Genomic DNA, 14,337 nt, shown 5'->3' on the forward strand with positions numbered 1-14,337 from the left:
TTGAAGGAATGGTGAGGGCTACGGAGGCGGTTTGTTTTGATTCCCATATAATGGAGTATGAATTACAGACTTGAGAGAGTAAGTGGAGGATTGCATTTATGCAGTCAATGCAATATCTAGTTGAACAGTGTAAAAACATATGCAGATGGAATACGCTAGAGAGTTTTGATCTGAAAGTCAGCAATGCGTTCAGTACGTTTGGTAAATTGCGTCACTATTTGTAAAATACTGACAAACTGAAGATTCAGTTACCAAGACTTCCACTTTGTTAACGTTTGCGTACAGAACAGCATAAGTATAAGAGTCCATATTTCCAAAATGGTAAACATTCGGGTATACTCTAAGATCATGTTGAGGATATCATATGTGTTCGATTCCCTTTCGGTCGGGATTCTTTTCGTAAACGAAGCTCACATGACTCCCATAACCCTAAAGTATCTTCAAGCCTGTCACATGCTATACGAATGCAGAAATAATCAAGACTTAGCTGAGAAACAGGATTTGCTCACGTGGGGGTTTAATGCCTAGAAAATTAAAGGAATAATTGTCAAAGTCTGTAGAAGTAACCAACATTCACGATAAACGATGGAAATACACGAAATAAATTGTTGTATGCAAATGAGGAAATGAAGGTCTACCATATGGCGACTGTGACAGGATAACGAATATTTCAAGAATTTCAACTAAACATCGCATGATTGCTTGTATGGATAGACTGAAATTCTTAACTGTGAACTTTTGGTGGCTACGCAGTCTCTATTCTTAAAACGGGTTTTATTATTTACCCAACGTTTCGGCTCTTAGGGATAAAGGTACCATCACTAAGTGCCGAAACGTCGGGTAAATAATAAACCCGTTTTAAGAATAAAGACTGCGTAGCCACCAAAAGTTCATTGCATATATTTTTTTAATTTATCATTACTGATGAATCTATAACTTGAATTTTCGAGCCTTTTAAGGCGAAAACAATACTTGTATCAAACTGAGCTAGTGTAGGTTCACTATATGGCGACCGTGACAAGACATGTTGACTGATGTTCCGAAAATTTCAACCTTGCATCGCAAATGTCGAACTGATAATATATGACTGGCATTTTCAAGCTTTTCTAGTGAGTGAGAGTGGTATACATTTGTGTTGATGGGGTCTTGAGTTTTGATGTGATTTGTTCAGTATGCAATGTGAACGTGTGCGTAAATGAATAGTTTCAAAAAATTGTCTACCAGCAGTGCACTTTTTGGCGTGGCAACTAAGCAGTGTGCGCGGCTTGGGTTGAAATATTCTTTCTGCAATTCAGTATCATTATTTCTATTTTGTATAACTCATTTTTGTGTCATATTGGTCTTTTTTCCTACCTGTTCCAATCCAATCCATTTCAATTGCATAATAAAATTGAAATGGATTGCATAATGAAAAAAAAGTTGCATGATGTTCATAATGCAACTCATTTGGGTTGCATTATGAACATTATGCAACTCAAATGAGTTGTATAGTGAAAAAAAAACTTACTTTTTGCAACTCGTTACATAAATAACTATTAAGTGTCGTGATTTCTGGTGTAATTGATCAGTGGAGTGAAATTAATCGACGTTAGGTCTTTTTTTTTGACAAAAATAACGCCGTAAACTGAAAATAAGATGGGAAGAATTACCTTGATTTGATTAAGTAAGGGGCTATTGAATGATGAGTTAACAATTAGGTATAAAATTCATTACATATTTCTGTGTTGAATTTAACATTTTCCCAAGAAACGGATTTAGCGATTGTGAAAGACGCCTTCAAACTTTCTTTGCCATAATAGTCACATGTAATGAACATTCGAATCAATGTTTCTAGCTCTAAGCTAATCGTTTTCTGATTTTGTTATCAAAATGTTAAGGTTAATCAAAACTTTAGACTTAAATAATAAAACATTTAGTACAGTTGTAAGAGTTTTTTTTATGTTTTCCACATTCTAGGATCTTGAGTTCAGTTGGAAAAACTATGTTCTGCTCTCTGACCCCTGCCTGACCAAATTTACCCCGACAGCAGAATTATTGATTTTTTTTATTTCAAACATTATTCATTACATTCAAATGATTCGCTGTAAAAGTTCCGATGTCGTAGACTGATGGATTCCATGATCGTACTTGTTTGAAAGCATTGTGTTTGATAATACCGGAAACTATTCAAAAATTGAGCGCCAGAATCTGTGAAAAGTGATCAATTTCACTCGAAATTACGGTACGGGACTTCCAAAAAGATTGCCAGCGAAATTTACGAAATAGTGGAATTGAAGTATTTTCGGCAGTTTTGTTCTCTTCGTCATGAGTTTTTTCATACCTATTGAACCCAGAGTTGGTTTCAAATCCTTTCCAACCGAATTGATTTAGATGGCCAAGTTTCAGGCAATTTGGCCGACAAAACCCCCCATAACGAAGAGAAAGAACTTGCTGATAATACCCTAAGTCACCCCAGTTTTTAGAGAAAATTCGAATTCTATCAAATCCCACCTATTTCCGTAACCCCTCACTCGCTACTACTGTCTGTGACGAGCTCAGAACATTTTTCCATGAATAAAAAAAAGATTTTAAAAAATGTCCTGATTTTGTCAGCCCAGTATGCTACCAGGGGCTGAAAAAAATCGGGTCGTTAGGCTGTGACCATAGTGGGTAAGGTGAGATGCGATCGGATGCGATAAGTTATGAGATGAGAAGAGGGAAGTTTGATAGGCCATAGTGCATGAGGTTTTCAATGAGGGTGCGCATGTTGTTTTCACATCCTTTTTCGCCTATTTAGTGCGCATCAACGACTCGCGTGATTTGATCGATGAAGTCGCTTGTATGTTGAAGCGCTTCTTTGGATGTGGGTAGTAAAATGATCGTTTCATCTGTAAGAGCGGAAAGATAAAATCGGTCGTATGAACCTGGTAGTAAAAATCCATATAGAAATTTCGCTACAAGGATTTTTTTCCAGAAATTCCGTCAGAATTTCTTTCTGGAACTTCTTTAACAATATCTCCTGGAATGCCTCCCAGGAATTCTTATAAAATTCCATTCCGCATTTTTGACGCTATTTTTTTTGGTACAGTAGGCGTTCGATAACTGCAACATGTTTACGTTTCACTTACCGAATAGAATTCGATAACTGCAACAACTGACAGGTGTCAAAGAGCTGTCAGTTGCTGCAGAATGCAGCGAAAGTGCATTCGCAAAACATTGCACTGCAACAAAAGCGCATGCAGAAAACATCGCATCACTGTTGACATTTGATTTTGAAGGATAGCGGTGCGATAACTGCAAAATTGTTGCACTTAGCGTACTTGCAGTTAAAAATCATTGCAGTTAGGGGCTGTCCATTAATTACGTAAGGGAATTTTAGCGATTTTCTGACACCCCCTCCCCCCCTTGTAAGATTTTTTGTATGAAATCCTAAAATTTTTTGTATGGCGCGTAAGATTTCTCAAACCCCCCCCTCCCCCCAGAAACCCTTACGTAATTAATGGACAGCCCCTTAAAGCGTTTGCACCGAACGAACGTCTACTGTATTCCTTTTTGATTTTTTTTCGGAAAGGTATACTTTCGGATTCCTTCTAGGATTCCTGAATTCCAACCGATTTCTCCTGGAGTTTTTCACGGGGATGCTATTTCTTCTCCGAGTTCCTCCAGTGTTTTGCTCAAAGAAATCTTCGTAGGATTTCTACCAGAATTTATTCCGAATACTCTATAAGAATGTCTGTCGGGATAAAACGTGGAATTTTTTTCGACACTCCTCGCGAAAATTTTACCCGATTCCTTCCGGTGTTCCTCTTGGGACTTCCCCAGAAGATCTCCACAGAACGTTTTTCAGAGTTGCTAAAGAAGTTATTCCTGGGGTTTCTACTTAAGTTTCTCCAAGGATTTCTGAAGGAGTTTTCACGAATTTACTGCAAGAGTTCCTCAAGAGATTTCTTTTATTTTTTCCTGTGATATCTTCAAACCATTGCTTTGGACTTTCTTCGAGATGTTCTTCCTGGTCTCCTACAGGAATTTGTTAAAAGTTTTTGCGATGTTTATTTTGAAGTTTTACCTGAGATTTTTCTCGGAATATCTTCTGGAACTTCTCTCAGAAGATTCCTTCCGATGTTGGTCATGAGATGTCTCTCAGAGCTTTTCTTAATTAAAATACCCTGGATTTTCCCCTAAGATTTTTTTTTCCAGAGTGCCTTCTGGGATTTCTACAGGAGTTATTGCTGATATTTCTCATTGAATTCTTCTCTTGCATATTCTCAGAGCCAGGCTGTTTCTTGTAGTTGTACCGGATTTCTTATAGTGATCCACCTGAGAGTTTTTATAGATATTCTGTGCATTATTCCCAAAATTCTTCCCGGAATCTTTACCAGAAATTGTCCCGAGATTCTGGATATTCATTCAGGAATTTCTCCCAAAGTAATTGCAGGGATTCTTCTACGGGTTTTCATCAGAATGTCTCCTGAAATAACTTACGAAATACCTTATAGGAAATTCATGGAGAAATATTCGAGGGAATTCAAATAAAATCTTGCGAGAAACTCCGCAAAGTGTTATTGAAGAAATCTCGACAGGAACTTCAGGAAAAACCTGAGAAAAAATGAGACATCTCGAAAAAAGTGCGAGATAATAGTAATCCCGAGAAAAAATATTAAGAACATCCAAGGAGAAATTCTGAAAACCATATGGAATCTTGAAAGCAGCTGCGAACGAAGTTCCGCGAGGAAAACAAGAGGAATATCGGAAAACTATCGGTAAAAATCCAATAGTTTATGGATAGCTGTCCCGGAGAACCGTTAAAAAAGGCATGGACACTGGCTTCAGCCGGCGGCTGTACCGATTGAACGAAACTTAACACGGAGTGGCTACGGATAAGAAGCTATTCTCGTGAAAATTTTCATCGGTCGGAGCGGGAATCGAACCCTTATCCACCCGGACTCTAACCGCATGGCTACGACATTCTTGAAGAAACTTTGAATAGTTTTGGATGGATCTTCAGGAAGAATCCAGCGAGAATCTCTAGTATATCGGAAAACCTTTGCAAGAAATATCGGGACGTACTCAAACAGAAACCTGTTGAACTCAGAGTTGGCATCAAATCCTTCCCAACCAAATTGAATATGATCAAGTTTCAGGCAATTTGACCGGCATAAATCCCTCATGACGAAGAAAACAAACCTGGCGATGATACTTTAAGTCACCCTTTATAATTTTTAAAAAATTTGGGTTATTTTTTTAATTATAAACTTTCAAAATTGCATCTGGAAAAACCTGGAAAACTCAGGGAATTTTATTTTGAGTAATGAGTAGACACCCAAGTACACAATATTCATCATATATTAGGTAAAAGAGTATCAATCGAAATCGATGTCACACTCTTTTCTAGTTTTGCCTGACAAAGAAAAAAGCAGAACCTTTGAATCAGAATCCTTTTAGCAATTGAGTTGAATACCATAAAACCCTTAAACTTTCTAACTTGGACATGAATAGCATGCACTGAACAAACGATCATATCAAACATTGATCACTTCATTTAAATCCCGAGCATAGAAAATAAAATGATTTTTATACACATATAATAACAAAAATATGCTGTAAAAAACTTAAACGATTTGATGGAATACTATTTTATATGCAATGAAATATGTTATTTTACATGGCGATCGATAGACAGTATGATAAATTTTTATTACGTCTGGTTCATCAAAATGCAAGTCATGTGAAAAGCATTGAGTTATATTTAAAAACAACAACATATTAACGCATTTTATATTACCTACTAGCATTCCCAACACATTAAATCCGCATTGCTTTACATACACAACGAGCGCAGTCATAAAATCCATACCCGACAAGCATTCTCTTGCGTTCTCTTGCGATCACATGCGTCGAAGCAGCTCCATCGCATCTCCGCACTCATCGCAACTCATCTACTATGTGCGGTTCATGCGTTCTGCATATAGTTTCCACAGAGTGTGCTTCGACGCTTATACGATCTCTTATCTCTTTGCATCGCACCTCAGCCACTATGTGCTCAACGTTACTCTATTTGAATACTTTTTGGACTGAAAAGGCCATTTTCACACTACGTGTTAGCATAATTAAAGTATAAAACTACCAATTGTTACAAATTCATCGTCCAGTGTGTTCCGTCGAACGGAGACTTTCTGTAATAGTTGGTAAAAAATGTATTTTCACTATTTATTTAAAAACCGTCATATAAATAAATTATCAATGAGAGTTCCTGCGGAAGGTCCTAAATGAGACCAAAACGTCGGACAAGATTAAATAGCAGTATTTGAATTTTGTTAGGACTTCAAAGGCCATTTTCACACAATTTTCATTGGCTTGGTGCCTACAGTAACACTTTTAGCCATCAGTTTTTTCTACCCCATCTTCTAATAAACTCCTTTTACAATTTGTGAAAGTGTTTATTAGATTGGGCCAACGTTGTATGAGGAAAATTAAAATTCAATCGCATCAACCTGGAACAAAGCTTTTTTAATCTATATTAGCGTCCAAAACTACTGTGCAAAATGTGGAAGCGATTGGTTGTCTGCGATTGTCCCCGTATTCCGCATTGCGATTGAAATTTGTATGGAATTTAGTATGGGAAATTGTACTTTCTTGCATTATACTCATATGTTGAATTTTTTGTCTAAATACTTGTAACTAATGACGTTAATGTCAAGTCTAGGATATGCCGAAAAACTTTTCCGAAGACCGCAAAGTGATTCGACGCTTGTGAAAAAAGTTATTCTTTTGGTAACTTAGGCCAAAAATTGAGATTTTACTGTTGATGTTATTCCTTTACATGTTAAATGTTAAGCACCATCAGCCACTCTGAACGTAATAACTTTTGTCACAAGTGTCGGATCACTTTGCGGTCTTCGGCAGAGTTTTTCGGCATATCCTAGGCTATACTTGAACCTCAATAGTTAGACCGTTTTAGACAAAAAAATATCAATTTATGAGAAAAATGCAAAAAAGTTCGTTTTCCCATACTAAATTCCCTACAAATTTCAATCGCAATGTAGAATACGGGGACGCAACCAATTGCTTCCAAATTTTGCACGGTTGTTTTGGACGCTAGAAGGAATCGAAAAAGCTTTGTTCCAAAAAATCGTCTTTGTTGACCCAGTCTAGTGTTTATGCTATGTTTTGGTATGCTTGACTTCAGCTTCTGATTAGAAGGTACTGAGTTCAATCCTTGAGCCATCTCTTTCCCCTTCTTTGATGTTTCCATTCACTTTCTTCCTGGTCTGCCATGGGCGAGCGATTGCATCATCACTTCCTTCCGAAGATGTATGTTACTCCAAAGAAGCCGTTCATAAAACACATAGATTTCTTAAAGTAAGGGAGGAGGTCCGGCTTACTTGGTTTATGAACGGCCCCCAAGCAGTCCTACGATTGCTTCCTTGTGTAGGTGCAGTTATTCTGGCGATACTGCTGCAGTAGCAACTGCTTAAGGTCGATCAAGCTCATCATGCATTTTTTGTGTTGATGGAGGCTGATATTTATGCGTTTAACATTCTTGCAGCTTCCTGAGAGATTCTAGATTTTCCAAACTCTCCTTGAGTTTGAAACATAAGATCTACAGTCGTAACTGAATCTTTGCATGCATTGATGTTTTTAGTCTTTTAGGACAATGGATTGGTGAGCTCGTTTCATTTTATTCTGTTGGTTGTAAATTTAGGTGTAAAAATATCTATGTTATGTTTCTTCATAATTTCCAATGCGAAATCAGCTGATCTTTAGCTTTAAGCTCAGTTATCGCTAAATCATCCATGCCCCTTCGTCGCTAGCCTATCTCGGATCAAAAATTTAGTCACATTCAAGGTTACTCGGACATACGACGTAACACCCAGCTGATTATCACCTGAGTTACCGCCGTACCCACCTCTCCAGTCAGTGGTGATGACCGTCAACGCGCGAAATTCGATATTGTCGGGCCGCCACCAAACCGGACTTCGCACAATCAAGTTGCGACGCAACCCAACTCGCGACGTTTTTTTAATCATGTCAAAAGTAGTGCGCATCCTTCCCGTTGTTGTCAGCCACACAGTGCACTAGATGCGAAACAGTTGCGACACTTTTGGACCAAGAAAATGGCAATTTTTGATTGAATGTCGGTCTTGATTCCAACCGGATAGACAATATGAATTTCCCACATATCCACACACGTCGCACACAACAACGCCGCAATCCAATTTGCGAGACCGGGGTCGCTCGCAACCCACCTTTCCCGCATATGTACCTAGTAGGTACCTACATACAACAATCGTTAGTCTAGCCAGCAGCAGCGCTTCGTCGCATCGCAACACAACAATCGCCAACTGTTTGGCGCCACCAGGCCTGTTCCTAATTAGCCTCTGGCCGTGATTCCTCGAATTAAAATCCCCATACGGCGGCCCTCCGCAAAAACAATGAACCCCCACGATAATAACTATAATAGAGGGGCTCCCGCTCGCTCCAGAGCTGGCGGCGGCAATCCGGCAATCATCGCGATATGATTCGACGTAATCAACAATAACAAAACGGAGTTCCCTTTGACTCCGACGACGCCGACGCTCTCTCCGCGTCTTTCCACAATCAGTGATGATATCGCGCCTTCACCGCGGTGCAATTGCTGTACCGCCCGCCGTATCTACGTCGGTCGTCAGCTGCTTGCCTTAGCCTCAGTTTCAGTCGGAAAGAGTTCAAAGGTGCAAAACAACGACGCAAAAAGTCTTTCCAACTATTGTACATAGCAAGGGACGCTACCACCACTACTGAAGGGTTGTATCAACTCAACATACAAACTCACACACGGTGAATAATTCACAATAGTAAACACGGACTCAGCTGACGTGGATAGTACGTAAAAACTGGAGCTACTCAGCGGAGCAGGGGTTCTCAACCGCTTAGTGAGTTAGACTTTTCCGGAACTTTTACTTCTTATCAATTGATTATCAGTAGGTCGGCTCTAGAGGCGTCAACTCGTTTGCTTCGCCTGTGATGCAGACGTTATCGTTCGAACATATGAAACTGCCTATCAGTGCATCCTGGTCGAGAACCCCTGTCGTGCATTCGAATGCAAGGCTTCTTCCCATAGAGGCCCACAGTTGCGGATGGAAAATATTGCACACCAGCGCTGAGTGAGGGTCGTGTGTTGATTGAGTGCCGCTTCCTTTCCAGTTCCAGTTTCTACCCCTCCTAGCCCTCCGCGCGCCCTGTTAGGGTAGCCCAAATTTCCGCCGGAACCCCCGGCTTCTCCCACTTGATGACAATCTTCGTCCGTTTTTATTTTTACGCTAAAGAGGAACCCGTCGGCGTCAAGTTCGGGTTAGTGGTGGTGGTCGTCGTCTGGTGCACTGCGGAAAGTGCACATTCAGGTGCACCACGTCTTTCCGGGGTACACAGCTTCGGATATTGGAGGTTGATGAGGGGGGGCTTGGGTTTGTGAAATTCTATATCTACACATACTAGGCACATGCCGTGGAACACAATATACCCACCTGGACTAGCTGCGTGTTTTTGCGCCGTGGCAGTCACAACCGGAGACGAAAATTGATGGCGCCTCTCATGTCGATTATGCAGTGATGAGCCTTGTTGGTAGATTTGCTAGGAAGGTAGATATCAAACATGGTTTTGAATTTTAGTGTTCAAGTCAGGTTACTTGTATTAACATGAAACAAGTCGAACCTACTGGAAAAAAACTTAATAATTGGAAGACACAGAATGTTGATTAACTGACAATTTGAGAGATGATATTGTAAAAAAAAAACACGTTCTGGTGGGATTCGAACCCATGACTCCGTATTCGCTAGACCGGCGCTTTAACCAACTAAACCACAGAACAAGTAAAGACTCTGCGGAACAGAAAGCCGAACTGACTCAGAGCCCACACCTATTTACACAATTCAACCTCTCTTTCGGCTCTTAACACGCTCACAGTTGTCGAACCTTTACCTAATAGATAAAGTGCTAATCGTACCGGAATGAAAGACTGCAACAACCAAAAAAAATGAGGCTTCGAGGAGGTCCTGAAAACCGACTTAAGGCCTACATTGTTGAATTTTGAGTTTATAGTGCTTCTAAGAACGCATTCCAGTACATTTGACTCAAAAGTATTACTTGGGAACGACATTTGTCGAAAATTTTGTTATATTTTTAGTAGACATTTGTTCCATTTCAGCATGGTTTCCCAACCTTCGTTTCGCGACCCCCCAACTGCTTGCAGGCACACTGCGATTGTTCTACCAAAAGCGGGGTGACAACAGACTGGGGAGTCGCGAGAGCCAAGGTTGGGAAGCGATGCATTACAGGGTGCCTAGTACTTGAAAAACTTTATCAGAGAATGTCATTCCACTACAGACAATTTTGGTATTTTCAGTGAATTAACACAGTTACTTCAAATACAGAAAATTATTTACCTTTTACATAGGTATTTGACAGTTCGTATACAGAGCCTCAGTCAAATCGAATACAGAAATTACCGAAATAGGTAGTTTTGATATTCAAATTTTGCCAAATTTTGGAAGAAAATTTAGTTGGAGAATATATATTCGAAATGTTGCTTGCAATTCATAGAGATTTGTATTTTAATTTAGGAATGGAACTTCAGAAAATTTTCTGGCAATGAATTTTAAAACCTTTCTACTATTATTGTGATATTAATAAAGCTTTTTTTTTTTTGAAATTCCTGATAAATATGCAGAAATATCAGAAGTTACAACATAATTTCTTGAAAATTTACAAGCAAAACTTTCTAAAAAAAAATATTCTAAAGAGAGAACTCCATAGGGCATGTTAGTGTATTTTCTAAAAGAATTGTAGGTAAAATTTTGGATGAAACTTCTGGAGGAATTGTAGGTAGGCTTTTCAAGAATTATCTTAGGATAGATTTTCTAAGAAAGAGATCTCTATAAAAGTCTCTAAGATTCTCTTCATCTATATCATCAATCATTTCTCCAAGTTTTTTTTTTAGTTTTGTAATAATTTCCCCATAAAAACGCTCCCTTGTATTCTACCAAAGAATGTTTGGTACTTTATCTAGAAATTCCACCTAAAATTCTTCCGGAATCCATTTCATTCTTTCCAAAAGTTGAGCCAGAAATTTCTATTTTAGAGTCGCTATTAATTCCTCCAAATGCTTTTACAAAGCGTAGTCTACATTTTTTTCCTATCTTAATTTTCTATATTTGAAAAAAGTAATCATGTTAAAGCAAGTATAATTTTGATAATAAAAAGAAAAAAGGACATTTAATACCGCCTTCAGTCAGAGACTGCACAGACTGAGCATTACTATTTAACACATGTCAACGGAAAACACACTTTGTCGAAAAATTTCCTCTGACTGGAGCGGGCTTACGAAATGTCTGAACTAACCGCTAATCGCACGATTAGAAAGCCCACAATACCAATTGGTAATACTGGGATCTATTTAAAAAAAAAAATGAAAAAATCTGCGAGTTACATTCGAAGTCACTAGTTCTTATCTATCCTTTTGAAAATTGTTATCATTTCAGTATTCGCATCACAGAAGTCGTATTTATAATTTCTTCAATCAACACTAGTCACGTGTCAGCCCCACATATCAATTTTTCCAAGAAAAATCTAGTTTCATTTTTTAATGCCGCCGATTGCCAGGTTAACCGTTATGTGGCCGACAAACTTTTTGCTTTTTTCTACAGCGTGCTTTTTAAATGGGCGCTGGGTACCCGGGTACCCTGCCGGCCACATAAGGGTTAATAGAGAAGTTTACGTAACACTTAAAGTGCTCAAATTTGTTTATTTCATGGTTTTCGATATTTCAGTTATGAATTCATGATTCAGTGTCATGGTTTCATGACTAAATATTGCCGTATTCATGGAAATGGTAATCAAGCTGATGGCATCAAATGATTCTTTTTTATGGAAACGTCTTTCGTTATTCATAATGACCGTATATCGAGGATTATTGTCATGATATCATGAAGCGCCCTAAAGGTGTGCGCCGCCGATTTGTGGTTCACGCCGCCGCCGATTATTTTTCGGTGCGCCGCCGAACTCCAATTTTCTACGCCGATCTTAAAAACGCATTGAAAAACAGGGGAAGCGACACTAGTTTTGTCAAGCCAAAAAACCCCAAAAAAAAGCTGAAAAAAGCCCAAAATGTCACTAAAAATTGCAAAAGTTTTGTGACAAAAGTGAAAACGTTTGTCCTTTGAATTAAATCGAGTTCATAAAGATACCGGGGGTTCATGAAGATAACTGATGGCCGTAGAAAGAATCTACGGATTCCGAAGATTGAAGAAAATGCTAGTAATTCTAAAAAACATGTTTTGTCGTGTTTATCTCCAGAAGAGATGCAATTTCTCCAGCAACTCTTTTGAGGATCTTCCAGCAGTTTCGCCAAGAATTCCGCTAGGAGTTCCTCCGGGAACTCTAGAAGGTTCCTCTGTAATTCCGAGAGTTTCCTCAAAGACATCTTCTAGGAGTTTCTCCGGGCCACAGAAGTTTCACTAGGACTTTTTGTAGTACTTCCTCCGGGTATTCTTTTAGGAGATCCTCCGGCAATTTCTCTAGAAGCTCTTCCTGGGAATTCCTTTGGGAGTTCGTCCGGCACTTCCTCAAGGAGCACCTTCGGGAATTCCTCCTCGAGTTCTTCAACGAGTTCATCCGGGAATTTCTAGGGGAATTCCTTTAAGAGTTCATAGAAATTGCACTGGAAATACCAGAAGTTTACTCCGGTAATTCCTCTAGAAGTTCTTCCGGGAATTCTTTTGGAAGTTCTTCCGCTAATTTCTGTAGCAGTTCACTTTTAATTTGTGTATTTAGTGCTAACGTAAGAACAAACACGACAATCACGAAACGCGACGCGAGATAAGACACGACACTTATGGTTCTTACAATCGTCAAAATAATTAAAAAATTACCTTAATGCCGACCGGTTTCGGGCTCGATGCAGCCCATCTACGGGACAATGTCCGACTGATTGCGCTGGTCCAAGTTGAGAGAGAGAGAATGCTACTGCTGCTGGTGGTTCGTGTCGACGAGATCGAATAGACTCGACATGATGGGAGGATCGTCTTCATTCATCAGCGGTTTTTGGGCATTGCTGATAAACATTGACTCCCATGCGTTTAAGTGGGAAGCTTTTCTTACTGTTTTAACGATCTTTGCACTTCCCCAATCTATTTCGTGGTCGGTTTCCACCGTATGAGCCGCCACGCTCGATTCGTTGCTCTTCTTAGACACCACGGCGTTCTTATGTTCCCTTATGCGGACTTTGACTTTTCGGCGGGTTTGTCCAATGTAAACCGCCGGACAGTCTTTGCAGGGAATCTGGTATATGCCAGACTGCTCGTCAGGTGGAACCTTGTCTTTGAGGTTGCAAAGCAGGTCACGCAGAGTGTTCTCACTTTTGTGAACAACGTGTAACCCTTGTCGATGAAGTGTGGTTTTTATGGGGTTCGTTATTTTCGGGTAGAATGGCAGGCTTACTCTTTTTACTTCTTTGGTGTCCGGCTGTAGGGTAGTTATACTGTTGCGCTGTGTTTTTCGCTTATGTTTTCGGATGATTTTATCCACAAAAGGCTTGTCGTACCCATTCACTTCGGCTGCTGAATAAATACGGTCTTTCTCTTCTTCAAACTCTTCCTTCGCCATGGGTACGTTGAACAACCGGTGTGCCATAGAGTGGAAAGCGGCTTGTTTCTGGGCACCGAAGTGATTGGAATCCGAAGTGATGTATCTGTCGGTGGAGGTAGGCTTGCGGTAGATCCCGAATTTCAACGTGCTGTCTTCTTTTCTACTGATCAACAGATCGAGAAAGGGGAGTCTCCCTTCTACTTCCTTCTCTACGGTAAATTTAATCGTATTGTGTTGGGAGTTTAACATGCTCAACGTTTGATCCAGGTATCGTTCTTTAACCGGAGCAAAAACATCATCAACGTAGCGCCACCAGATCCTGGGAAACAACTTCTTCTTTTGAGCTTGGTTCTCAAAATCGCTCATGAAGAGGTCCGCTAGCAATGGGGACAGCTTGCTACCCATACTGAGCCCAAAGGTTTGCCTGTAAACCTTCCCCCTGAACGTGAAAAAATTCTGGTTCATACACACCTGGGCTACGGAGAGATACGCTTCGATATGATTTGGTGGAGCTCGGCTGCGTTCCAAGTGACGACGCAGGCTTTGAAGGGCTTCGTTGACTGGGACTGTTCCCGAGCGTACCAGTCAACGAAGCCCTTCAAAGCCTGCGTCGTCACTTGGAACGCAGCCGAGCTCCACCAAATCATATCGAAGCGTATCTCTCCGTAGCCCAGGTGTGTATGAACCAGAATTTTTTCACGTTCAGGGGGAAGGTTTACAGGCAAACCTTTGGGCTCA

At 39.9% G+C, this 14,337-nt stretch overlaps 1 protein-coding gene across 1 annotated transcript in view; it reads right to left on the reverse strand.

Moving 5' to 3' along the window:
* LOC134286309 (uncharacterized) overlaps positions 1-14,004 on the reverse strand; it is a 28,122-nt gene extending 14,118 nt beyond the window's left edge. The window contains exon 1 of the mRNA XM_062847912.1: positions 13,114-14,004. Coding sequence (XP_062703896.1) covers positions 13,114-14,004 — 891 coding nt within the window. The remainder of the gene's footprint in view (positions 1-13,113) is intronic.
* Between the last annotated feature and the right edge of the window lie 333 nt (positions 14,005-14,337).

This window comes from Aedes albopictus, chromosome 2 (genome assembly GCF_035046485.1).
Source record: "Aedes albopictus strain Foshan chromosome 2, AalbF5, whole genome shotgun sequence".
Lineage (NCBI taxonomy): Eukaryota > Metazoa > Arthropoda > Insecta > Diptera > Culicidae > Aedes > Aedes albopictus.